Below are 27,631 nucleotides of genomic sequence, written 5' to 3' on the forward strand. Positions count from 1 at the left end.
ATAGGGGCAATAAAAAAAAGTTTTTTCTTTGTCTCACGAGTTGCAAAAATCTTGGGAGATGGGAAAAAGGCTGTTTGATTGACAGTCAAGAATCATTCAGGGAGGGTGGGAAGGCGGGGCACCACGAAGATGGGCATGTCGAACGACCAATGGCAGGAGTGTGGGGCGGGACGCGGCAGGAGGACACGTGATGGGACCTCCAGGAATGCCTCCAACCAGAGTTGGCAACGCCAGGCAGGTTGCCACCGAGGGAAGATATCTCCCAATGTACCCTGACTGCTCCAGCCAGCCACGTACCGCGTTCTCCTCGAACACACTGGACCTCCGTTGCCGCCCAGGGGCCCCCCTACGGAGCTCTCCTTGATCCGAGAACGCTCTGGCTATCTTCTTACGGAGGGGCAAACCCATCCGGCCCACGGGCACGCTCGACTTCAATTCGTCCATGTCATCGTCCGCTTCTCCTCCCATTTCGTCGAGTGCCTCAGTCTCCTCCTCCTCCTCCTCCATCTTGTCACACAAAATCCCTTCACAAACGCCCGCCCGTCCGTTAAATGACCGTTAATTATTTTTTTTTGAAAGGGAGCCGCGCGCTGTCATTCGAGCGACGACATCCGCTCGCGACGCGGACCGTTAAGAACGGGTCGGCGCGAGCGCTCAAGTCTTGAGGGAATGTGATGCCTTTTAGCTGCTGTTCAGCAGGTTTTTTTTATTTAATTGCTCTCTCTTTTTTTTTGGCGCAGCATTTATTGCTTTCGTTACGCGTGTGGACCCTGCCCGGTGTTATAACGTGGGCTAAGGCCAGTAGTCACGTGCGCGGCGCCACCTGCCGCCCGCCCGTCAGTCACGTGCCCCGCCCCATGTCGATCAAAGGCGCGCACGGGCTTCTTATGATGGACGGGTCGCTGTCAATGGAAAAATCGATTCCCGACACTCCTTAATTGCTGCAACAAAACCGTTGCAAACACTGGTGCGGGTCAGGGCGGAAGAACAGACAAGGGGGTATGTTTCGCGGTGTGGACCCTTCAAGGCTGAGCCAGTTCTGAGAAGGGCCCATAGCCGCAAAGCTTTGGTCGGTTCTCTCCGCAGATGCTGCCCGACCCGCTTAATTGTTTCCAGGGTTTTCTGTTTTTAATTTCAGATTTCCAGTATCTTGATTTTTTTTTTTGCTCACTTTATTTGCTGCACCAGACAACATTTGCTTTTGAGACCTCTGGTCTCATTATACAATGATGTGGAGATGCCGGTGATGGACTGGGGTTAATAATTGTAAACAATTTTACAACACCAAGTTATAGTCCAACAATAAAATCGTTGGACTATAACTTGGTGTTGTAAAATTGTTTACACTCATTATACAAGTTGATGGCGTGTGAATAAATTATAGTATTCGCATTTGATAATGTGCCAGTTATAATGCAGAATCCCACAAGTGCCAACTGCAGCTTCTGTATTAAAAATGTGTAAGGTGTGCACTTCCGACCCACCAACTGTACTCTCGATTTTTGGTAGCAACTTTGTGTCAACATTGTAAATTGCTATGTCAGCATTTTCCATTCAATTTTGTTATGGCAATTGTCTGTTGTTTCAGACTCTTGGCAGTAGGTGGCTCTGTAGAGTTGAGTTTCTGAAGTGTCTTCCCCCCAACTCTTGCTATCTTGTGTAAATGTAAAAGGAAACTTGTATTCAATGCTGCATATTAAACTATGTTAACTAGCTATAGAATTACTGACCAGAGGTTGGCTGAAATTCCAACTTGACTGTCATTAGGTGTGTTTTTTGCAGCTCTAAAGAGGGGGAAAAAAGGCATTCACCTAAGGGCCCAGTTAGCAAATGCACTGTCTGGTAACGAGCCATACTTATTATGAAAGGTCCCACATTCAACTCCTGATCTGTATTGATTTAACTTGTGACCCTGAACTGGTAATGGGAAGCGTCCTGTTCCTGATCCCTTTCCATTAATGTGCCAGCTGGAAATGCATATGTGTGGCTGTCAGTTAAAGATGGAATTCAGCTCAGCTATGATACCACCTGCCCCTCCCCACCAGTCAAATAGGCAGTTGACACTCATTGGACTCATTAGAGGAATGGCCCTTTTGGGTAAAGTACCAGAGAGCGGTTGTTGAAACTGTACAAGCCCAAATCAGCACCTCCCAGGAGAAAAGAGAAAAATAACTGTTGGAATCGACCCTGTGCACAGAAGCCTCTTGCCTGCCAGCCACACCTTGATGCTGGTCATGGGTAAATTTGGGTGAGATTGCTCTGCTTTCCCAGTTGAAGTAGTAAATATGAAGGAGCAAGCACTGAAAAGTCTAGGAGAGCAAAAAGTAGAGTATTAACCCTTTAAAAGAAAGAATTCAATATAAATTAATCTAATTTATTTTTTAGGATCGTATTCATTTGGCTTTAAATGGCAACATATGAGCCAATAAACACCTGCCTTTCTGTAGAAGTGCATCATATGGTCTGCAACCTTGGACTTGAAAAGGTGGATAGTGCTGATCTTAAGCACATTGTGACTGTATCTGGGCAAGTCTGCTGGGAGGCCATTACATTTTATCTATGCACTTTGGATGCAGGTAGCTACTTCCATGTTTTAATAATTATTTTGTGACAGTACATTATACAGACAGGTGGGGACAGGTGTGATAATGCTATCCTAACACTTGTTACAGAAGAGCAAGATCTGGACTATGTAGAAAGTGTGAGGCTACTGGGACCAGTTTGTAAAACTGTCCATTCGTATCTACTGTCATTCAGTGCAAAGCAGTTTGATGACCAATATGGACTTTGGTTTACATGGACCAACAATACAGAGGTATGACTCAGCAAATTAACTTTGTACTATTTGCAAACATATGGCATTTCTCATTACTTGAGCTACAATGTATTTACAGGTAAATCTTTCCCTTTATAGGCTTGTATCTTGCTATCCTGGCTTGTATTGTACTATTTACACATATCAATATGAGGTTTTTTTTTCTTGCCCCATCCTTTCTTTGCCATGTTGAAGCTACTACATGTTGTCAAATGACTTAATTTGTCTAATGAGCTGTGGGTAATGATACTGCTCTAAGATTAACAGTGGGTTATAAGTTGGGCAACAAGATAGAAGCTGATGAGAAATGAAGTGCAGTTGAAGGAAGAAAAATTAGTGAGAGAGCCTGATTTGAAGTCTGGTAGCCACTCCCTGAATGGCATCAAATTTTTTTTCAAGGGAGGGTGCCATTAACAAAGTACCATGCAACCTATCCAAACTAAAATAATTATTTTCTGCGGAAACCAGTATCTTCCAGCTCGAGTTTAGTGCACAACAGGCGTTTTGTGATGCCCATCGGTCTTGGTAAGCTTTAAGTGAACCGGAAGACACTTCATGCTTGTTTGGCGGGAACGCACCAGGACTCTGAACGTAGGCAAGCTGGTGGAGACCTTCCCCGGTGATCCTACGAATCCTGGACTTGCATACTATGGCTTTCGTCAGGCCCAGGAGCAGACCTACCATGATGCCAATTTGATTTTGCAGAAGATGTTGATGGCAAGATGCACCCACGGCCAAGACATGCAGGCAGTGAATGCCTTCAGGGACATCCAATCCTACTATCCATGCATTTCCCTCATTCTGGTGACCTTGGCAGTAACAGCCTGTATTTCTCTCTCTCTCCCTCCCTCCCCAGCCCCCTTGCTGGCGAAAGGTACACATTGGTGAGGGTTCTGGAGGAGCAGCTTCATGAATATCGCCGCTCCCGCGATTAGGAGAGAGCCCCTTTCTGGAAGAAATGAGTTTTCAATGATGTAGCAGTTAAAGGAGGGAATCATAAGGTGGCAAGGGCCAGATTGCAGCCGGGAAGGTGGGGGGGGGGGGGGAGAGGAAGAGAAAGGGGGCACAGCTGGAAGAGGGGGAAAAAACAGTTTCCTTAAATTCCCTCATTTTTGTACCCTCTCAAAAGGCAATTTAGGTAACTGGAACTGACAGTGCCTTCTACAGCAATAATACAATCTGTTTTGATTTGTAATCAATCCCTCTGCTAATGCAACCCAGTATCTCATTTGCCTTTTCTTTCAACTGAAGCTAAACACTAGTTGGCAGTTTCATTAATTTGATCCATTATTAGAATCCCTAGATCTCTTTGTTATACCAGCGTGCTGTACCATTGTTCTATTTAATTCATAGTTCCTCTTTTGATTCCTTGTTCCCATTCCAATTAGTTTTCACTTATCTAAATTGAACTGCATCTGCCATCTATTGGCCCAGCTACTGAGTGATCTAAATCCTTCTAATCTGTTTAAGTTTTTCCTTATTATTTGCTCTGCCGTTTTTGGTATCATCTGCAAACTTGAAGATTTTGCTTGTGATGCCCTTCTTGAAGTAGGAAGATCTGGCCAGTTATTGACAAAAAGAGAGGCCCAATAGTTGATAGAATGGACATTATATTTGCCAGAAGAAAATTGAGCTTTTTTGTAAATTTGATTTGAGTAATTTGTGTGAAAATGTCCAAAAGCCTAACATCCAGCAAAGGGGTTTCTATTGAGCTGCCCATCAATTGAGTAAATGTTTTTATATTGGAATATCTTTTATATGTAGCATAAGTTGTCCGGGAACACTTTTTAAAAAATTCTCATCCTTGTTTTCAAACCCCTCCATGGCCTCGCCCCTCCCTATCTCTGTAACCTCCTACAACCCTCCGTGATCTCTGCGCTCCTCCAATTCTTGCCTCTTGCACATCCCCGATTTTAATCGCTCCACAATTGGCGGCCGTGCCTTCAGCTGCCTAGGCCCTAAGCTCTGGAATTTCCGCCCTAAACCTCTCCACCTCTCGCCTCCTTGAAGATGCTCCTTAAAACCTACCTTTTTGTCCAAGCTTTTGGTCATCTGCCCTAATACCTCCTTATGTGGCTCGGTGTCAAATTTTGTTTGATAACGCTCCTGTGAAGTGCCTTGGGACGTTTTACGTTAGAGGCGCCAGATAAATGCAAGTTGTTGTTGTTCCTGCACCCTGTATTGTACCCTTGCTATTTCACGTATGTACTGCTGCATAATGACAAACAGCCCATCAAAACGACCTATGTTTCTGCATGGTTTCTAGTTGTTTCTTGAAGCGTTTGAGGCCATCAGGAGTTCACAACACACAGCCATAGCTCTCAGCCTGATGAAGTTAACAGCTTGTCTAGAACGAGCTTTGGGCGATGTAAGTATAATAACAACTTGCCGACTTTTTTTTAAGTTGTTTTTCTGTGCTGCTCACGTTGAGGGATGACAGGAAATACTTTAGGACGTTCCTTCCCGGCTTTATATATAAAAAAAGAAGCAGTCTCTAAGAGGCCATGATTATCCATGATGCACCAGTAGATATACTTAAGCTAACTCCTTCCTCCCTCCCCATATAGGCTCAACTTTTCTTAAGTAACATAGGATTGCACAGAAGTGGGAACTACCATCTCCATCCATTGCGGCAGTTCCAATGATCAAAATTCATACCCTAATTTATCTCTCATACCCTACCTTTCAATAGCACAATCTGCTAAAAATGTATTCATCAACAGCTTCAAATTTATAATATCTTTCTCTCCCTACATTTCCTATTCCACATGTTTATCACCTGTGTGCAGAAATTATTTATTCAACTTTTCTCGTGAGTTTGAAACCATGTCCCCAAATCCTAGAGCTTGTGCTAACAGTGAACATTATTGTAGAATCCAATTTATCTATTCCTTTTGAAGACCTTAAATATCTCAGTAAGGTCACTTCCAAGCTGGCTGTTTTTTTCCAACGCAAACATCCCTAGTACCCTTGCACAATTCCACATATCAACGTAGTTGCTCTTGTTTGTACTCCCTCCAAGGCCACAGTGCTCCCTCCTCCCTCCAGTGGTATAGTGCTCGAGATGGGGGTGGAGAGGCACTTTCTACACTTTCTCTATTGTCTTTTTTTTGTCCAGAAGACATGCTTTCTAATTATGTAACTCTTCATGCACAGGACACGGAACCTGACATGAAAGTTTGATAAACAATTTTCTTCTCTCTTTCCCCCCCCCCCCCAAAAAAAAGGGCCATGAATAGTACAGTAAACGGTAAGGAAATGTTCTTTTAAGTGACTGGGGGATAAAGTGCCTCACATTGAGGCATATGTCAATTCCTCCTGTTTGTAACACCAACAGTCACTTAACAGTTTGCTTCCTGTGTGTCAACATTGTGCAAAGACATGATGTGAGCTCTTGTCATCGTTTGGACTGACGAGCCTTGAGGAAGAGGTGTGAGAGAATTGAAGAACTGAAGAGTCCAACTTGTGAGACAATATTACTTGGGATCATGAGTTTTAAGAATGAAGAAACTCATGGTCATCTGCCACTTGGGTCAACGCAACTTAAAAAATAAAGAAATTCAACTATAGATAATTTCCAGATAAGTGTGTATTCCAATCGTGGACATTGATATTCAGATGATTTTCCTGTATGTTAGGTATTCCTCATGATTGGCAAAGACTGCCCTTTTCTCCTGAGAGACCTGTTGGCCTCACAAGAACTAGCTACAGTGTTTGGACAGAGCGTGGTAAGAATTTATTTTTTTCCGACTTTTTTCTTTTAGCCTTATTTTATTGCTGTGCTTGTTGGTTAACGAATTGGGGATGGAATGTTTCTGACTTCATCGGTCTTCATCCCAAGTATTTTATTAACAGGTCACTGCCAACATTTGTCTTGTCTCCTGTATTAAATTTGTCTAAATGATGCCCCCATGACTCTGGTGCTCTGTGATGTGTGTATTGGGTCACATTATAGTAAATTAATTCTGTATGTGTTGTTGCCGAAACACAGATGAACGTTCTGCGAGTGTTCTTGGGGTCACCACGAAGCTTAAATCTCCGCAACATCTTGTGGCATGGATTTGCAGCTCCTTCAGAGATCCCTCCTATGTAAGCGTTTGGTTCAAAAGTCAGCTTTGCACGCCTTCCATTTATGATGATTTTGCAGTGTCCATTTAGTAAAAAAAAATGCAAAAAGAAACATTACAACAACTCGCATTTATACAGCACCTGTGATGTAAGAAAATATCTCGGGGCGTTTCCCAAATAGGTCCACGGTAAACAAAACGGCAAACTAGAAGGTATGATGGTTGAGGAGGGTTGACTGAAAGCTGAGGCAAAGAGATGGGTCTTTCGGAGGTTTTTAAAGGTGAAGTTTAGGGCTGAAGTGTTACAACTGGATAGCCTGGTGGTGAAGATAGAATACGGCCTCAGTTGCTTCCAAGCCTTTATTCACCGAGATCCACGCTCCCAACACCCTAGTTAAGCTTTCATATAAATGGGTAGAAGAGAGTCTCCAATTGATATGCACCACCTGAATACAATTAACACTTAATTGATATAAATCACATGAATACAATTGACATGAAGTTCCAAAGAGTAGGTCTGAGGGATTGACTGCTCTGCCACCAATGATGGGGCGAAGGGAAGGAGGGGATATGGGACTGGAGGAAGTTTCAGATATGGGGGTCCCATTACTGCCCTCCTTTTGCCTTGCACCATCATCCCTTTTTTGTCACCTAATCACTCCTGCTCTTCACCCAATCACAGACCTTTCCTTTTGTTCTTTCCTCCCCTCCCCCACTTTTTCCCTGGCTCTGCACTTGCTTAAAAACTGTCGAATTTCTAACATCTTCCATTTCTGACCAATGTTCATCGAACTGAAACGTTAACAGCTTTTCTCTCCACAGATCCTGCCTTACCTATTGAGTGTTTCCAGCATTTTCTGTTTTTATGTCAGTCTGTCTTTTTTCAGATGCTGATGAAACCACTCTGTATCCTAGCATTTTTGTTTTTCACTGTTACAACTTTTTTTGAAGCACATTATTCATATGTTTTTTCATTGCTATTTAATTATTCCTAGGTACAGCTCCATGCTGCTGTTGCTAACAGCTGGTTTAGGGCAGATACTGAGGGATGCCCTGCCTCAGATAACGTCCACGCTCCTCCATCGACCTTATTTCAGATTGACACAGCTGGAAGATCTTGCCGTCTTCCCTGGTGAGTCGCGCAAAATGAAGCTGGAAATTAATTGTAGAACTCTTACTGTCTCAGCTGGTTAAGGGAAGGAGCGTCTGAGCTAGAAAGCTCTCCACTCTGATCCCAAGCATGTGCCAAGTTAGACGATCCCTGCTGCTACATTCGGCTTCAGTGCCCTCTGATTAGGGAGGGGGATAAAAAACTGGGCTAGGATTGCTGTTCCCGATCAATATTCAGTGAAGAATGGCCAATTGGTGGCAGTACCAAAGGACAGGTACCTGTGGTACACCATGAAGGAGTCAACCCTTCAGGAGGTGGCATATACATGATAGTTTCCAATTTGTTAATAGTCATGCGACTAACTTTTAGTTACTCGTAGAATCTTACAACACAGAGGAGGCCATTTGGCCCATCATGCCTGTGCCGGCTCTTTTGAAAGAACTATTGCAATTAGTCCCACTCCCCTGCTGTCCTGTAGCCCTGTAAAATTTTCCTTTTCAAGTATTTATCCAATCCCCTTTTGAAAGTTACTATTGAATCTGCTTCCACTGTCCTTTCAGGCAGTGCATTCCAGGTCATAACGACTTGCTGAGTTTAAAAAAAATATTCTCCTCATCTCCCCCTTTTTGCCAGTTTTTCCTAACCACTGTGCTCAACAGCTACCACATTTTACTGTAACGTCCTCCAGTCACAGGAAGAGGGTGTATTTTTTTTTAAGATCATGGCATCAAATCAGCAACTGGCAGCAAAAAGAGGGGTCTAATGAAAATCAAATAGTACACTGAGTTTATACCAATCCTGAACATATAATGCTCATGTGCTTTTTTTTTAAGCAGATATTAATGAGGAAGCTGTTGCTGTAGCAGAAGATTTTATTGGGAAATCTGATTTTGTAGTTGAGATTATGCTGCCTTACTGGAGGGAGGCACTAGCAGCTTACAAAAATCAGCGGTAAGATTCATATATATATCATGGCATTGCTTATTGAGTCTGAGGATTGTGTCTTTATAAGGAAGTAAAAAAGAAAGACTTGCATTTATGAGGGAGTGCTGCACTGTCAGAGGTGCCGTCTTTCAGATGAGACGTTAAACCGAGGCTTCACCTGCCCTCTCAGGTGGAAGTAAAAATCTATTTCGAGTAAAAGCAGGGGAGTTCTTCCCATTGTCCCGGACAATATTTATCCTTCAACCAACATCACTAAAAAAAAAACTGATTATCTGGTCGTTATCACATTGCTGTTTGTGGGACCTTGCTGTGCACAAATTAGGTGTTGTGCTCCCTACATTACAACAGTGGTTACACTTTACAGCTAATGAAGTACTTTTGAAGTGTTTTGGGACGTCCTGAGGTTGTGGAAGGTGCTATATAAATGCAAGTTTTTATTTGTTTTCTTAATTCATATCATTTACAGTGAGAAACAGGAGTCAAAAGCTGCATTTGTTTGGCTCCCATTTACTGCTATAAATAAGACATTGATAGGGTTTCTGACTGTTGGTTCCAACGATATAAAGCCAGATGAAGCACTGTGGGATAGAAAAATGTGCAGAGTCTAATTCAGTAACGCCAATTTAAAAAAACCTGCACAAATAAAGTGAGAAAGGGTGAAGAAATAGGCAGAAGTTCTTTGGCTTAATTTATATACTGTATTTACAGCAAGAGGTAAGTTTTTCTCCATTGTTTAACATTAGCAATAAACTCAGAGCAAGTTTTCCCACTTTATACACACGCTGACTTAGTCGCTAACGTCAGTGAGCCAGGAGATGAATAAACCTCCAAGAGCTCTACATTGGTCCATCAGTGGGATAATTTGAATCTAAACTAGGTCATAGAATCATAGAAAGATTACAGCACGGAAGGAGGCCATTCGGCCCATCGAGTCCGTGCCGGCTCTATGCAAGAGCAATCCAGCTAGTTCCATTCTCCCGCCCTATCCCTGTAGCCCTGCAAATTTTTTCCTTTCAAGTAATTATCCAGTTCCCTTTTGAAGTCCATGATTGAATCTGCCTCAACCTCACCCTCTGATGGTGCATCCCACCTGCTGCTTCACAACCATGAACACCTGAACAAAGGGAAAATCCTCACGTTTCCTTCTGAGTTTTTAACCATTTTTGCTTCGATTTTTAACTTTGAAAGCACCAATAGAACTCCAGGTTTGGGGAAAGTTAATAAATAAGCAGCAAAAATTTCACTAACACTGCTCGTACTCCAGCCTTGTCTTACTGCCAGGATGTTACTCAGTTGAAACTTTCTTCAAAGAATGGTGATATGAATCTTTTTTCCCACAGGTATGCGGACTGTGTAATACTTCTACTACCTCAGCTAGAGATGGGACTCCGAAAATTTTTTACAACAGTTAATGACTGTCCCAATAGGCTGCTGACTGCAGAGGTAAATACATTCAGACCTGCGACACTAAAGGGAAAATCTGCTTAACTTCAGATTGTCCTAGCAAGTCTGCCTACCATAACGAGAGTGAGAGCACTTCAAGACTAATGCATTGGTTGCGACGTGTGTTGGGATGTCCTGAGGATGTGATCAGGTGCTATATAAATGCATGCTCTTTCTTTAATATGGCACAGGAGCCCCTGGACCCCTCCACCCTCCCACCTCATATATTGCCCATCACTCCACGGGAGACACGAAAGGGTAACAAAATCGTCGGAAGGGCTACGTTATGTCAACTTCAAATTAATTCCACTGTGTCAAATCTTCCAAAATGCAGAATTCCACTAGTGAAAGAGCAGAGTGCTGGTGATAGGACATGCTTTTCCTGCTCCCTGTATCCTCATTGTACTGAAATCAAGATTCATTACACCGTCTCCTACTTTTATTCAATCCCTCCAATGACTTCAAAACTGTGAAACTCCTTACCTCCTGCAATCTCCAGACTTTTACAACCTAAACTTGACATCACCTAACCACTAATTCCTGATTCACCTTATTTTTTTATTTTTTTTACTCCGAAGAACCTCGGTGCTAACCTGCACTGTGGGCCTTGAACTCATGTTAAGTCCTCAAACTATGTGCGGTGCAATAATATAAACCTGTGGCTCAGCTGGAAAATGCTGGGGGTAAACTTGGAGGTGGGCGGCGATGCAAAACAGGCAGTATAACATCTGTGGCCTGTTTTACACGCAATATTCGGTCCCATTGACTTCAATATTACTGAGTATCGCGATTCCGCCTGTTTCGTGTACCTGCCCGTGTCCAATTTCGCCCCTGTTGTTTCTTCGAGTAACCAACTAAATGGAGGCCCAAATCAGTTGCAGCTTGGACAATGATATCTGAAATCAACTGAAAACTGCAGTGTTTAGTACCAGCCTTGTGCCCTTTTTCTCCCCTCTGTTAACTTCCATTAATTTTTTTGATTTGGTTTAACCATGCTTGAGATGTTTTTTCTTTGCGTGTGTAAATTTTGCGAAGGATGATGATGCTCGGATATAAAGCACCATTTTCGGGCAGCCATCTCAGCAATCAAGCACTCTTAGGTGGGGTCTAACATCATTGGAGTGGAGCAGAGGGAGTTTTTATTCTGCATCTAACCCACTTGCCTTAGCTCCAACTTCGAGTAGCCCCAATTGTGTGACATCGTTCCACTGAAGTTGCTGGCTAGCTCCAAATTAAAATCAGCTTTGTGCTGTGGCCCATGTGACCAATAGGGACTGAATTGAAGCTCCCCAACTCATTTCAAGTAGAATTCTTACTGTGAGCAAACACTTTCATCCCATCAGTCTAGATTGGATGTGAACCCCAGCTTCAAAGGTCTAAGGCCTTTATCTATCCCCACTGCATCACCCAACCTGGTTTATTCATGTTTTTGTCCTGACAGTGTGACTGCTTCCCTCATTCAGATTTATGTACATGAGGTTCTTTGTTACCTGAAGTTCCCTATGATATGAATAACCCATTTCACCTTGTCCTCTGGTTCTACTCTTCTGGACAAGGCCTGCGCTTGAAGGGGGGTAAATTCAAAACTAACCTGTGGAAAAAGTATTTCAGTGAGCGAGTGGTCAGTCTATGGAACAGGCTCCCTAGGGAGTCGGTGGAAGCGGATAGTGTTGATTCATCCAAATGCAACTTAGATTTATTTCAGAAAGTAACACTTTTGGATATGGTAGATGAGTAATTTGTGACGTTAAGTGTAACTGGCTTGGGAGCAACAGGTGACTTTGGACCTATGGTTCCCAAAGCTCTCCACCACTGGGGGTTTTCCTCACCTCATGTCTGGGTCTGTTGTGGACTAATTGATAGAGATTGATCACTATGATTAGTCAACAATTCCATTATCGTTGTATTGTGTGGCCACCAGGATGGTAGAAGGCGAACTAGGTGGACCTTGGTCTTTTATCATCCAGCAATACCTATGTTTAAAATTTTACAGCCTCACAATATATTGTATTAAAATGGGGTTTTGACTTAATGGAGCTATTTATTTATTTTTAAATCACACTTATGTGGTGACCCAGTGTCACTTGATTTTATAATGTGCTGTGGAGCATTGGATTTGGGGGAATATCCCACTTATTACTGTACAGGTGGTGGATTCCTAATGTAACTAGTGTGCAGAGAATCTGCTGTTTTAATTGGTGTATGTCAGGGATACGGTCTTAAATGTGTGCAAGCAGAAAATTCACTGATAGAATCATAGAATCATAGAAGTTTACAACATGGAAACAGGCCCTTCGGCCCAACATGTCCATGTCGCCCAGTTTATACCACTAAGCTAGTCCCAATTGCCTGCACTTGGCCCATATCCCTCTATACCCATCTTACCCATGTAACTGTCCAAATGCTTTTTAAAAGACAAAATTGTACCCGCCTCTACTACTGCCTCTGGCAGCTCGTTCCAGACACTCACCACCCTTTGAGTGAAAAAATTGCCCCTCTGGACCCTTTTGTATCTCTCCCCTCTCACCTTAAATCTATGCCCCCTCGTTATAGATTCCCCTACCTTTGGGAAAAGATTTTGACTATCTACCTTATCTATGCCCCTCATTATTTTATAGACTTGTATAAGATCACCCCTCAACCTCCTACTCTCCAGGGAAAAAAGTCCCAGTCTATCTAACCTCTCCCTGTAAGTCAAACCATCAAGTCCCGGTAGCATCCTAGTAAATCTTTTCTGCACTCTTTCTAGTTTAATAATATCCTTTCTATAATAGGGTGACCAGAACTGTACACAGTATTCCAAGTGTGGCCTAACTAATTGTTTTGACTCTTTCATAATTTCTGTTTTTTTTGTTACAGTCCACAACACTCTACACCACATTTGATGAGGTAAGTTTGACTTCTGTGGCGATTAGAAAATGTAGTTTTAACTGCTGCTTTTTCACTGCTCCTGTTGTGAAACATACGCTGACCAGTAATATAGTTCTAGATGATGGCACGAATAAAAGAGTCAGGAAGGGAGAGAATCATACAGCACAGAAGGAGGCCATTCGACCCATCGTGCCTGTACTGGCTCCTTGAAAGAACTACCAATTAATCCCACTCCCCCTGCTCTTTCCCCATGGCCCTGCAATTTTTTTCCTTTTTAAGTATATATCGAATTCCCTTTTGAAAGTTACTGTTGAATCTACTTCCACCTCCCTTTCAGGCAGTGAATGCCAGATCATAATAGCTGAGGTTAAAAAAAAAATTCTCCTAATTTCCGCTCTTGCTTTTTTGCCAATTATCTTAAATCTTTGTCCTCTGGTTACCAACCCACCTGCCAGTGGAAACAGTTTCTCCCTTTTTCTGAGAGCTCTGTTCAGGTTGGAGACGATAGTAGCACGATAGCTCATTAATGCCACCAGTGATTTTACTGCTGGGTTACAAAAAGCATTAGTAAAGCTCCCATTAAACAACGCTGCCGGAAACTGCACGCATCATAGCGACCGTTCTGTAAGGGGCTGGGGACTTCTTCCTGGTGTCCTGGCCAAAATTTATCTCTCAACCGACAACAAAAACAGATTATCTGGTCGTTTATTTCGCTGATATTTGTGGGAGCTTGCTGTGTGCAAGTTGGCAGCTGTATTTCCTACATTACAACAGTGACTACACTTCAAAAAGTACTTCATTATCTGTAAAATGCTTTGGGACATCCTGAGGTTGTGAAAGGTGCTGAATGTAAATTCAAATTCTTTTTCTTTCTTTACCTTTTAAAGTATTTGTAATTCTCTGGATTTCTTGCACCTCTTAAGATTGTGTTTGAGGGTCCCTCTTGTCCACCATTTTATTTAAAGTTGCTGCGCCACTGATTGCTTTAATGCACAAATCATTTTGCTTAATTGAGCTGCACATCTTTGAGGGGGGAACAAGTTTTAAAAAGGCTGAATAGAATCACAGTAGTTTTGTTTTAAATTTGAAGGACTGCATCTGTATAAGTGAGTACTGTGAACGTGTATGTTTGCAAAAAACACAGGGAGGTGTGTGTGCGTGTGTGTGCGCGAGAGAATTATTACAAGCCATCCAGTTTCTCTCAAAGGCAGCAGAAAATATCAAGACATTTGCTACTTGTATCCCTAGTTATGAAACCGCATGAGATACAGCAGTTTGTTTTTCCCTACAGATGCTGGCAAAATACCTAGACAATGACTATGTAAACCAGCTTCCTCTAGCTCTGGGAGATCCTATAATGGTACGTCCTTTTCCAGTATGGTTCCCCTGACAGTGACATGTATAGCAAGACATCCAAAACAGGTTATGCACCACTGTTTACAATTATTTGAAAGGGAATAAAGAGGTACATGTAGGTGTGGAATTTCCTGTGTTTATGCGCCCCGAGACACGTAATTGGGGTGTAGACCAAATACCCGGTGCGAAAGAATGAGGAAACTCAGGTGCATGTGTGCTATGCATGTAATTACACTCTGCCTGAATTTCCTCCCTCTTTTACACCTGTGTATCGATCTCTGTGCCCGAATGCATCTCAGCTCATTCTAATGGCTCCGCGCCCTCGATAAAGATCCGTATGCGCGAATTTCCTGCAATGAAACTGATTTTAAAAAAGGGTGTAAATTAAGCCCATAATTCGAGGCAAAGCAGAAAACAGTTTATTTTTCTAGTATTTTTGAGGTTTTTTTCTCCTCCTCTGAGACCTGTGCTGTACTTTCTGTGTGTCTGAATTAATTTTTATGGCATCAGTAAGAGTCACATTTAAAAATTGAAAAGCTTCCACGATTGCATGTCCTTAGACGTGTTGTGCCTAATGACCATGAATGATAGTTAAATGGCGTGAAACTTTAATTTTCATACTTAAACAAGGAATATGTGGTGTGAGTTTGGTGCTTTCCTCAGGACCTGATTTTTTTTTTAATGCTGGTTCCTGCTTGTTCACGCCCATTTTTGCATTCTCTCGTATGCTAATGAGATTGGCAGGAAACTTGGGTGTAAATTGACACCGGCAAAATGGGCGAACGGATGGGCGTAGTTTCAAGTGTAACTTCCCGATTACGCCTTTTCTACAGGAAATTATACCCCGTAATGTTTTGTGTCTGGTGCATGCCCGTTGCGCTCTGCACATCACATTGCAGCCTGGAATTTACACGCAGTTACAATTTCCTTCTGATTGGCCTCAGCAAGTTGCTATAATGATCTGGATTAGACCACCTCACCACAGCGAGTACCCTTTAAATGGACAAGCCAGGTTATCAGCTAAACGTTACAGCTGTGCCCGACACTCCAGGCCACTTGCTAGTAGGATTATAAAATATCTCGATGTTTCACCATTCTTGCAGGCGTCATTGCCAGAAGGGCGTTTTCTCTTTTTTTTTGTTTTGCCTCTCCCGGGAGATTAAGTGGCTGCAGTGGTTAGGAAGTGTCTAGTCATGATGCTTCAGCCAGCATGAGTGTGGGGCAGGCTTGATGGACCAGCTGGTCTTTTCCTGCCCATTGTTTTTGTAAGCTGCAAGCTACTGAGGTAAGCTGTTAAATAGCAGTAAAAAAAAAAGCAAAACTGCTAGAATAGGTATAATGATTGCAAGTTAACAAGGAACCTAAAGCCGTTATATATTAATTGTTCGCTTTATATGCATGTTTACATTTGCAGTGTGATGGTTATGGACCAGCAATCCGTGAGATGATGAGTTCAAATTCCACCATGGAATCTGGTAATTTGTGGACTGGCTCCAGAAAAATGGCAGTGGACGCTGCCGGATTGTCATTAAAAACTCAGCTGGTTTACTGATTCCCTTCAGGGAAGGAAACCTACCACCCTTACCCGTGTGACTGTAGTCCACGTGACATGCCCGACTCTTGCGGCTCTCCTGAATTGGTCGAGCAAGCCGTCGGTTACGGAGCATTGGGACAACTATTGATGGGTCATAAATGTGGTCTTGCCAGCATTGTCCACATCCCAAGAGAAAGTTTTAAAAAAAAAACAATACCAGCTGATCTGTCCTGGTGTTGATCGCAGTGAGTTGGAGGTTTTATAAGAAAAGGCCAATAGCATTACCAGGGACTTATCAGTGGCCCTGAGATCTAGGAACACTGGGAAAGGGGGGCACCTGGAATCTAGTGGCACTGGGATGATGTCTCGGGGCCATAAGTATTTGTTTGGGGGGAAGGGATCCCAGGGTCTGGGAACATTGCACTAGGACGTTTAGGGGTCACGAGGGTAGGATCTGGTAAAAGTTTGTGTCAGAATAACTGGTCCGATTAATTCATATCTCTTGTCGGGTCTGTTCTGCAGGAGATTCTCTGGGACCTTTTAAACCATCAAGAGGGTCCTCGGATCCGGGACCACCTAAGCCACGGCGAGCTAGACTTAAAGGTGTTTCCTAAGGAAATGGCCAGTCACATGGTAGCACTGGCTGTCGTTTTACTACACCGCTGCTGTAGGGAGGGACATGGAGTTGCTACGGTAACCAGATAAATCTTGCATTCACAGTTTACGTACAATTGCACTTGTCATGTGAACATCCTAATGTCGTCTGATGCATAGTGTATTATTCTAGGAAAACGAGTGCCTGAGAACGATCATTGGTTCTACGCATTCATATTGCTCTCGGTTCCATCCAATTGGAAGACTCAAACAGCAGGTACCCAGTTCTTTTCCCCCACTCTCCTTTAATTGTTTTGGAGGTCTGAATTTCTTCCTATTTTTAATGTAAAAGCCCTGTATAGGATGTCCATCACTTGCAGAACAGAATAATGGGTACAGACCTAACGACACTGAGCACCAGGCATATTCGGTATACGATCTAGGTTTAATTTATCGAAGCTCGCAAGCAAATTAATTTCTGGTGCACAGGATTCACGCAAAGGTCTGCAAAGATCCCGTAACTCACGTCTCACTCTGCTTACCCAGCCAAACCCGGTGGCAGATAAAATTGACGAGGAGCAGAGAAGCAAAATTATTCAAAGGAGGGACGAGAGAGGGTGGGGGGGGGGAATAATGGTTTGGGGTATAAGAGAAAATGCATTCAGCTGGGTTAGCAGGAGAAACTATTAAAACAAAAGCAAAATACTGCGGATGCTAGAAATCTGAAATGAAAACCGAAAATGCTGGAAGCACTCGGCAGGTCAGGCAGCATCTGTGGAGAGAGAAACTGAGTTAACGTTTCAGGTCGATAAAACTTTAACGCTCTTTCTCTCTCCACAGATGCTGCTTGACCTGCTGCGTGTTTCTAGCATTTTCTGAAACTATCAAGAATTGTAAGCCCGATATTTGGCGGAGAGCAGTGACGTGTAATTTTATTTTCCAATTACAGTAAAGGTCATCTGTATGCAAGTTTACGGTTGCAGCAGTTCAGATCCCTTTACAGTAATGTGGAGTCAGCTCAGCACTTGCACGCAAGACTTGGCAAATGCACCTTTTCACCTCTTTCCCCACTTCCCACCAATCCAGGTACTGGAGGTGTGCGTGCGTGCGTGACTACCAATCCTCTTGGTGGTGACCTGTGGTGTTGCATTTGTCTGTGTCTATAAGTGGGTAGTGCCTGAAAGCCATGTCACATCTGTTCAGTATGGCTCAGCCACACAAGTGCTTTTACCAACTGAGCCATCATGAGGGGAGGGGTGGGGAAGCTGCCAATTTGTTAATTTTGGAACAAGAATTCCTGATTATTTCTTCTGATTCCCATGCAGAGTTATAAAAAGCAGAAACTCCATGCGATACAAGGTGAAGGTGGCCCATTATTTAATGAAATGAGCAAGCTCCTGCCATTACACTGTCGATTGTTCAGGGTAAGGAATCTTACAACACCAGGTTATAGTCCAATAGTTTTATTTCAAAATCACAAGCTTTCGGAGATTATCTCCTTCGTCAGGTGAATGAGAGGTTCTCAAATCTCTCTCTCTCTCTCTCTCTCTCTGCCTTTTGGGTCTCTTTCTCTCCTTGTCTGTGTAATTTGACCCATTGTGTATTCAGTATACTGGGACGTACTGTTTTCCGTGGCTAACCTGTCTGAACACCAACGACACCTTTGATTCCCAGCCTAATATGTGATGCGTGATTTGAGCAGCTCTCATTCACTCACTCACCTGACGAAGGAGATAATCTCCGAAAGCTTGTGATTTTCAAACAAAACTGTTGGACTATAACCTGGTGTTGTAAGATTCCTTACATTTGTCCACCCCAGTCCATCACCGGCATCTCCACATCATGATTGTTCAGGGTGTTTAATTGATCCAACTGCTTATTCTTACAGCTTCGACACTGTGTTGGAAGCCTGCAGAAATGGGATGCGATACCCAGACCCCCACTAGAACAAGAAAGACCTGGGTAGGAAGACTGAGCAGAGCTGAATACATTAATATCGGCAAAGTAATTAGAAACTGCTGTTAAAAATATGAATTTATTGACAGCCTGGCTGGTGAGAACAGAGTGTGGCTGAAACAGCTGGGCAAGGTTTGTTGGTGCTGGAGGAACTGTATCCCAGCGCAAGTCATTGTGTCCTTAGGAGAGGAGGGAAGAAAACTGGGGAGAGGGGGAAGCATAATGTTATCAAGGGAAGCATATGTTAATGTTTTTCTTTCATGCACAAGTAGATAATGGGGCAAATGTAGTGATTAAAGTAATAATAGGGCAAGTGTATTGATTTAATAATGGGACAATGTATTGATTATTAAATTAATAATGTTTGAAACAGTTTCTTTTTGCCACCACTCTGCAGGTCTCACCATTCAGGTCCCACAGCACAAGCTGTTCACAGTGTCCTGATAGAGGAACTTGTTTCTAACCTAATAAACCGGCTGCAACCGGTGTACGCCGAAGAGCTGAGCCCCTCACCGTATTTGTTAACCGAGGCGTAAGTGTCACATTTCAGGAACTTTTTTGACTCTTTCACTTTTTTTTGTTTTCCTATAGTGCATTGATGCCAGTTTGTTAAATGAGCTTGGCGATTTCATTGAACTTGTGGAGTCCTAGAACTGTAAGCAGTGTGGTCACTGATGCACAAGGCAAGCTGCTAGGAACATAGGAACAGGAGAAGGCCATTCAGCCTCTCGAGCCTGTTCCGCCATTCATTTTAGATCATGGCTGATCTGTATCTTAACTCCATTTACCTGCCTTTGTTCCATTTCCCTTAATACCCTTACCTAACACAAAACCTCAATTCAATTGACCCCCAGCCTCAACAGCTTTTTGGGGGAGAGTGTTCCAGATTTCCACTACCCTTTGTATGAAGAAATGCTTCCTGACATCACCCCTGAACTGCCTAGCTCTAATTTTAAGGTTATGCCCCCTTGTTCTGGATTCCCCCAACAGAGGAAATAATTTCTCTCTATCAAATCCTTTAATCACCTTAAAAACCTCAATTAGATCACTCCTTAATGTTCCATACTCAAGGGAATGCAAACCTAGTCTATGCAACCTGTCCTCATAATTTAACCCTGTTAGCCCCAGTATCATTCTGTTGAATCTGCGCTGCACCTCCAAGGCCAATGTAAACTTGAGTTCATCCAAAACTATGCTGCCCATATTCTAATTCGCATCAAGTCCCGTTCACCCATTACCCCTGTGTTCGCTGACCTACATTGGCTCCTGGATTGGCAACGGCTCAGTTTTAAAATTCTCATCCTTGTTTTCAAATCCCTCCATGGCCATGTCCCTCCCTAGCTCTGTGACCTACTCCAGCCCTACAACCCTTCAAGATCTCTGTGGTCCTCCAATTCTGGCCTCTTGCGCATCCCCACTTCCTTCGCCCCACCATTGGTGGCCGTGCATTCAATTGCCTAGGCCCCAAGCTCAGGACTTCCCACCTTAAACCTCTCTGCCTCTTTACTTCTCTCTCCACCTTTAAGTCGCTCCTTAAAACCTACCTCTTTGACCAAGCTTTTGCTCACCTGTCCTAATTTCTCCTTATGTGGCTCGGTGTCAAATTTTGTTTGATAATCGCTCCTGTGAAGTGCCCTGGGACTTTTCACTACATTAAAGGCGCTGTATAACTACAAGCTGTTGCTGTTGTATCCTTCCCGAGGTCCTCTTGTTGCGTGCGAGAGGCTTCTACAACGCTGCGGTCCTGACTGAGGATGCTTCTCCCATCACAGGCAACTTCACCTGGTGACCAAGGTGCTGGACGGCCACACGTGCACCTTGTATTGTCCGCGGGTCGTTCTGGAAGTGGTGGCCTTACTGAGGAAGGTGGCCTCGCAGTGCCAGACCGTTTCGGAGCAGATCATGAGCGGTGCTGCAGCTCGCCACCGACAGTGGCTTAGCAAATCCCTGCGCTCGCGGCAGAGGCAGAATTATCTTCGGATGTTGAACAGGTGAGGTTTCGGTGCGCGATATTTTGCATCCCAAAGACGTTTGAGCTCACTGTCCGTTGCTGCTACAATTGTCTGGCTCAAAAATAAATCTTATGAAAACTGAGCCCCTCTGAGCTGGTGTGTGTATTTACACTACAAGAATAGTCCAGCCTGAATGTCCTCATAGGAAATTCCAATTAGTTAACACGCGTGTCAGTCTGTCCACGTGCGGTTTGACATCCTGTGTCACATCCCCCAATTCTGAAAGCAGTGAAGTTCTGGATCTCAGTAGATCTGAACAATAACACAGCACTCCTCCGACTCCATGTGTACAATTTCCTCTTTGCCTTGACAAAATGGTGTCATAGACTCCACACAAAGGTCATATCTCCACTGGATATGTCAACATCACTGAAAATAAATCAGTTCTCTCTCGTGGTTGGTTTGTTGGCACCTTTTAATTACTTCCCAGTCAAAAAACAAAAAAGTCTGGTTAATAAACTGACCAACAGCAGTAGCAGATAATCATTTGCTTGAATGCAGAGAATTTTAAACAAAAGAAAAAACTTTTTCTATTTTCAAAGACTTTACATAGAATTAGTGACTAACTTATATTTATGGCCCCTGGTTTTGGTGTCTCCCACAAATGGAATCATCTACTCTATCAAACCCCTTCATAATTTTAAAGACCTTTTTAGGTTACCCCTCAGCCTTCTCTTTTCTAGAGAAAAGAGCTCCAGCCTGTTCAGCCTTTCCTGATAGTTATAACCTCTCAGTTCTGGTATCACCCTTGTAAATCTTTTCTGCACCTTCTCCAGTGTCTCTGTATCCTTTTTTTCTAAGAATTGTACTTCCTGTCCATGGACAGGATGTGCAAAACAGAGACAGACCATCTTAACTCAGCAATAAAAACCAACAGGAGACTTAAAGAAAAAAACAGGATCGTATATCCAAAGTTGCTTTTTCTGTGCTGTAATTTTTTTTTAAATGATCGCCATTGTTCAGCTGTTGAAGATAGTTGCTAATGTGTGTGGGTCTTTTTTTCTCCAGATATGATACACACCCATGAGTGTGTGTTATGTTTATACTATGTGTGCAAATGAGATATTTTACAGCTATCTATATTAGTCCCTATAATACTCAGATACGTGCAAGTTCTCCTACGAAGTACATTGCCTATGGCACTCTCCACCAGAAGAGCCAAAACCCGGATGGCGCAGATTTTTCTCAATCTTTTGCTCTTGGTAAAGCACTTTACTGCACACGGAGATTTGCACACGTGTGTGTGCGGGCGTGTGAGATGCATACATGTTTGTGTACAGTCTGCTTTTAATTCAGTTTTTTTGCTCAAAAGAATTAAAATGATCCAGATGTACAAATTAAGACATTTCAGTAAAGCAGCACTGGAGGTTGTTTGTGTTTTATTTTTGTAGATGATTCAGATTGAGCAGCTTTGAATTGAGAATAGTGGACTGTATTTCTTTGTTACCCGTATGGTTCCCGAAGTGTGTTGGTGAATTGGTAATGTGTGTAGTGAATGTATTTTGCAAATATTTGGTGGATTTGATCACTATCAGAAATGGATACCATTTTCTTTTACAGTATTCAGTATTTGCACCCCACCTTCAGCCTACTTACCCTACTTATAACAGTGGAACTGCTCAATGGGCAGATGATGAGTGAAAAGGCTTCTTCTGAATGTCAATGCTACTTGAAGTAAGTGCTGCAGCCTCTAGGTTGCTAGTTAGGATATTACTGGGCACAATACTTAATTTTTAAAAAAAGGGCTGCTTCTAGTCCCAGCTGTAGTGTGGTACTTGTTTTAATGTGTTCAAATTCCTCCATGGCACTTGCCTCTCCCTATCTCTGAACCCTCCTTCAATCCTATAACCCTCCAAGATCTCTGGTCTCTTGTGCATCCCCGATTTTAATGGCTCCCACCATTGGCGGCCGTGCCTTCAGCCGGCTAGGCCCTGAGCTCTAGAAATCGCTTCCTAAATCAATCTCTCTCTCTCTTTCTTTCCTTTTAATATGCTTCTTAAAACCTACCTTGGTCACCTGTCCTCGCATCTCCTTATGTGGCTTGGTGTCAAATTTTGTCTGATAACGCTCCTGCGAGACGCCTTGGGACCTTTTACTATGTTAACGGCGCTATATAAATACAAGTTCTTTTTGAGAAAAGAATAGTTGCCTGTCTCTTTTGAGGAAAGAGGTCTTTTCATCTCACTGATACAAACTTCATTTAAATTACTTTGGTGCAGACTGTTCAATCAGCTGTCGTACTGCAATGGTCCTGCAGGTGGTAGTGCTGGACTTTGCAGGGAAGGGGAAAGGCCACAGTTTTGTTGCAATGAAGCCAAAATACACGTCCTGTGACAGTGATTCCAAAAACGCGTGACACGTGGCAACTTGGGCAAGATGTCCAACGCCCGTGAAACTATAGCCCAGCAACCTGTCCGTGCCTTGGGGAAAAGATGGGAATAAACTGCCAGAAAAAGGAGAGAAAAAAATTCTTATCTAACCAGACTGGTTGGAGCATCAGGAAGAGAGAGAAGCTCCCATTGCTGCGCTGCTGTACAGATCATTGGGATGTTGAAACATAATTTGCTACCGCCCGTGCTAGTGAATTAATGGACTGTATTCCCACTGACTTGAACGATTCATTCCTCGCCTTCCCTCCACTGTCCGATCTGATGCTTGGGTTAGTCATGTCTGTCGTTCTGCTGTTTTCAGGTGTGGGAAGCTGGCTGTAAGATCTATCAGTATAAACCCATACGATTTTAAATCGGTAGTGTTGGTTAGTAAGCTCTGTGTTCGTTAAAATGCTGTGACTCCATGGTACTTTTATTTTGGGTGGGGTGGGGGGAGGAGAAGAGAAGGATTCCCTTCAGTTTTCTTCTGTCCGACTATAACGGTGACTTGTGATTGGGTGTGGTTTCATGGACACCACCCTCCCTCCTGTTCCTCACCCAAATGGTCATTCTTCACGTGTGAACGTTAGCAGACTATTCAACTATCGAGCATCACAAACCTCCACACACGAGCACCTTTCAGTAGGGGTCACTGAATTGTGATTAGGAGCGAAAACCTTGGCTAGTTTTTCTTCCCACTCCAGTACAGGTGTGTTGAGATCAGCTAACTCAGCACAACTCTGGGTCAGACCTGGGACCTTCCTGGTCAGTATAACTTCATTCCACGACAGGCTTTTAAAAAAAAAAAAAAAATTTTTCCTTGTTTCTTTTATTTTGGCTTCATTCAAGGGATTTGGACGGCACTGGCAAGGCCGGCAATTGTTGCTCGTCCCTAGTGACTTGTTAGGGCAATTAAGAGTCAACCATGTTGGTGTCCGGACCAGAGTCGCCTATAGGCCAGACCGGGTAAGGATGGCAGGTTTCCTTCCCTTTGGGGCATTGGTGAAGTAGTTGGGTTTTTATGACAATCCAACAGCTTCATGGTTCACTTTTACTGATTGCAGTTTTTTATTGCCAGATTTTCTTCATAGTGAATTTTGGCTGTACCCTTTCTAATATCCTTCTGATAACGGGGTGCCCAGAGCTGCACACAATACTCCAGCTGTGGCTTAACCAATGTCTTGTACAACATCACTTCTCCTTGCTTTTGTACTCCGTACCCTTGCGTATAATGGGCCCGATATTAGGAGGGAGGCGGGTTGCCAGCGGGGGGTCGACTGGGCGCGTGGGTAACCCGCCCAGTAAAATCGGTGGGTTTCCCACGCGATCGTAAGTAAATTGAAGCCACTTACCTTGGCTTCCGGTTTCGCGCTGGAAAGCTGCTCAGCGGGCGGACTGTGCACCCCCATCATAGGCTGTCAACTGGAGGGGCCTTATTTAAAGGGGCAGTCCTCCACTGACTGCTGCAGAAAGGAGCCAAAATTACAACATGGAGCAGCCCAGGGGGAAGGCTGCTCCCAGGTTTAATGATGCCTCACCCCAGGTCCTCCCCGCCCCCCCCCCCCCCCCCCCCAGCGGACGGGAGGAAGTGGCCTGCCTCTGCCAACATGAAGGCCTGGCTCGAGGTGGCAGAGGAGGTCACCAGCACCACCAACATATTGCGCACCTGCATACAGTGCAGGAGGCGCTTCAATGACCTAACCAGGTCAGCCGAAGTGAGTACACTTACTCATTCCCCTACACTCCGTCTGCCACATCACCGCCCCCACCCCACATCTCCTTCTGCACTGCCAACACTACTCTGTCACAACACCCACTCAAACCTCATCCTCATCTTACCTGCACTTCCTCACCTCACCAGTACTCATCCCATCACTACCACTCAGCCCAATCCTCATACAATCTCATGGCTCTCTCTCATACTCACCCTCCAATGCATCTCTATCGCGGTCAGCCTCACTCAACCTGCCACTACCTGTGCTGTAGCCACAGGGCATGCATCACATATGTGTAGTAGGAGGCGTAAGGCAAACTTGTCGTGAGCATGAAGGGGATGCACAAGGGTGTTTGAAGGTTTGTCATGGTTTTTACTTATATTTGATTTCTGATCAACTCACATTACATATTATATTGTCACCACTACTGCCACGTCTTGGCCATTCTTGACTGGCTTGTGCAATAATGCCCTTTTGAGGTTCTCCATGAACACCCTTGATGCCACCCATTGGGTCACCCTACAGTGGGTGTATGTGTAGTTGCACGACTACTTTGTGCAGCACTGTGCTGTGTCGCTCCACGTGGCGGAGGTGGACGGCGTGCCTGGCGAGGCTGGTGATGTTGCTCGTCCTCCAATGGAGTGATGAATGCAGCAGTGGACCCCCCCCCCCTGCCCACATCCTGACGGTGAGAGTGTGAGGGGGTCCACAAAGTAGGTAAATGTGTTTGGACAGCAGAGTTTAGGGTTTGATTTAATAATTTGGAGTGTGGAGATAACAGTGTGGCAGGCAAAACTTTGTCTGAGGCGACGAGTGCCCTGCTGCAATGAATGAGGGTTTACCCCGCACCTGTTAAATGGACCTTTGTAGCTGCTGCTGGCTGCAACACGTCTATTTAAACAGGGAGTGTTTCCCCCAGCATGGGAAACACGCTCTGGGTAGTCCAAAATCCGAATCCTCCTAAAATCTCCAATTAATGAGGTCTGTAAACGACCTCAAGTACCCAGATAATGATCTTAAGTGGGATCCCGCCAGCTTTGATTGCCGGTGGGAGTCCTGCATGTGGGGGCTGTGCGCGCACCGATTCGCGTCATTGGGGAACCCGGAAGTGGGCGGGTTGGAGCCAGGCTCTGGACCCGCTCCGGGTGTCCCCAATTTTAGGAGCCCCCCCCCCCCGCCACGAATGCACCCGCTCGGCCATCCGAAAATTGACCCCAATATGTCCAATTCTTGCTTCTTGTGCATCCTCGATTTTCTTCGCTCCACCATTGGCAGCCTTGCCTTCAGCTGCCTAAGCCCAAGCTCTAGAATTCCCTCCCTAAACCTCTCCGCCTCTCTTATTTCCTCTTTTAAGACACTTCTTAAAACTAAACTCTTTGACCAAGATTTTGCTCACCTGTCCTAATATCTCCTTATGTGGCTCGGTGTCAAATTTTGTTTGACACTCGCTCCTGTGAAGCACCTTGGAACGTTTTACTACGTTACAGGCACCATATAAATGCAAGTTGTTCTTGTTGTATAAAACCCATTTGCTTTCTTTTATGACCTTTTCTACCTGCACTCTTACCTTTTAACGATCAATGTATCTGCACCCTGAAATATTTCCATTCCTCCACTCTGGTAAGACCCCAGTCATTTAGAACATACATGTTCTGGAAAGCACAAGTTATATGATACCCTGAAATGCCAGTAATACAGAGTAGACTTACTACATGCCTTAATAAGACTTCAGTGTACATTGTCATTGAATGGTTTTTACCCATTTTAAAAAAAAAATTGTACATTTTCACTTGCAGGTTCCTGAAGTCAATTTTGCAATATACAGAAAATATGGCAACGTACACCAGCCCGGACAAAAATAAATGGGACGAAAGCTGGGACCTGACTCAGAGAATGTTGTTGAAAGTTAAAAACTTTTACAGCAAATGGTATAATGTAATAACAGACTGTGCGACGTGAATGCAGTGGGAATAATTTTATTTATTTATAGATATGGAGATTTTATTTATATATTATTTAAATTTTCTCCTCGCTGTCCTGAAGGGATGGACTCTTGCAGGCAACAGGTATACGACTGGCATGCTATGTTCACGTGTGAGCCTAGAGCAGTGATGATGGGATGTTTTATCGTGGAGGGCGTCGCAGTCGTGCTCAATGCTGTCCGCGTGCGCACGCTGGACAGTGATTAGGTGCAGGAACCCTGGCCGGTATTCCCCTCCCTAACCCAGTGGCACCGACCCCAGTTGGAACAACACAACGGCTGCCGAGAGCAGCTAATTCACCAAGGATCCAAGGTCGGATCTTGAACCTCTGGTCTTAATGTCCTAGTGGTGCACTGGGTGGTGTCTTTACCCAACAGACCATCCAGGGAGCCAACACACTCATGTTCTCAATACTTGCAGCTTTTCTTTTCAGGACCGTTTTCTTTCCCTCCCTCACACCTCTCCTGTCCTGAAGATGTTGAGTCCCTTCTGGGTACAGTTCCATCGATGACCCTGGCCTTCAGGTACCTTGTAGTGAGCGATAGGAGCCTGTTCTACTGCGTGGGCTTCACAGCCGATGTCCACACAAACTCGCCTTCCCGCCTTCGACCAGCATTGGGTTCCCGGGACATCGAGGCCCATTAGGGTGCCTGTCTCATAACCCGATAACTCAGCATGGAGTGGGGGATCAAACCTGGGACCTCCTGATCAGTATGGCTCAGATACTTACTGGGTAAACTGAGCTCTCAGGGAACTTAAAGGTACCTGGCACCTTAAAGGTACAAATACAATTTTGGAAAAACTATATATGCAAGTGAAATGTAACCTAAGTTGAATTAAAAAGTATTTGTAAATAAATTA

The 27,631-nt window shown here is 44.0% G+C and overlaps 2 protein-coding genes across 5 annotated transcripts in view; one reads left to right on the top strand and one right to left on the bottom strand.

The window, feature by feature from the left end:
• Positions 1-806, bottom strand: part of LOC137324378 (dynein light chain Tctex-type protein 2-like) — a 14,804-nt gene extending 13,998 nt beyond the window's left edge. For both annotated transcript variants that reach the window (XM_067988600.1, XM_067988599.1), the window contains exon 1: positions 298-806. In XM_067988600.1, coding sequence (XP_067844701.1) covers positions 298-507 — 210 coding nt within the window. In that variant the 5' untranslated portion in view covers positions 508-806. The remainder of the gene's footprint in view (positions 1-297) is intronic.
• LOC137324377 (endoplasmic reticulum membrane-associated RNA degradation protein-like) lies at positions 204-27,631 on the top strand. Of its 3 annotated transcripts, none has more exons than XM_067988598.1 (18): positions 204-999; positions 2,386-2,576; positions 2,673-2,815; positions 5,082-5,183; positions 6,454-6,543; positions 6,807-6,904; positions 7,878-8,014; positions 8,830-8,944; positions 10,279-10,381; positions 13,241-13,270; positions 14,544-14,612; positions 16,665-16,835; positions 16,930-17,013; positions 18,625-18,698; positions 19,090-19,224; positions 20,465-20,683; positions 22,265-22,378; positions 26,585-27,631. In XM_067988598.1, exons 2-18 carry the CDS (start codon positions 2,408-2,410, stop codon positions 26,745-26,747), a joined length of 2,016 nt encoding a protein of 671 aa, XP_067844699.1. In that variant the 5' UTR covers positions 204-999; positions 2,386-2,407; the 3' UTR covers positions 26,748-27,631. The 3 variants fall into 3 exon arrangements, with proteins under 3 accessions (XP_067844699.1, XP_067844697.1, XP_067844698.1); XM_067988596.1 differs by having other exon boundaries at positions 204-699; XM_067988597.1 differs by lacking the exon at positions 204-999 and adding an exon at positions 1,343-1,465.

Source organism: Heptranchias perlo, chromosome 8 (genome assembly GCF_035084215.1).
Source record: "Heptranchias perlo isolate sHepPer1 chromosome 8, sHepPer1.hap1, whole genome shotgun sequence".
NCBI lineage: Eukaryota > Metazoa > Chordata > Chondrichthyes > Hexanchiformes > Hexanchidae > Heptranchias > Heptranchias perlo.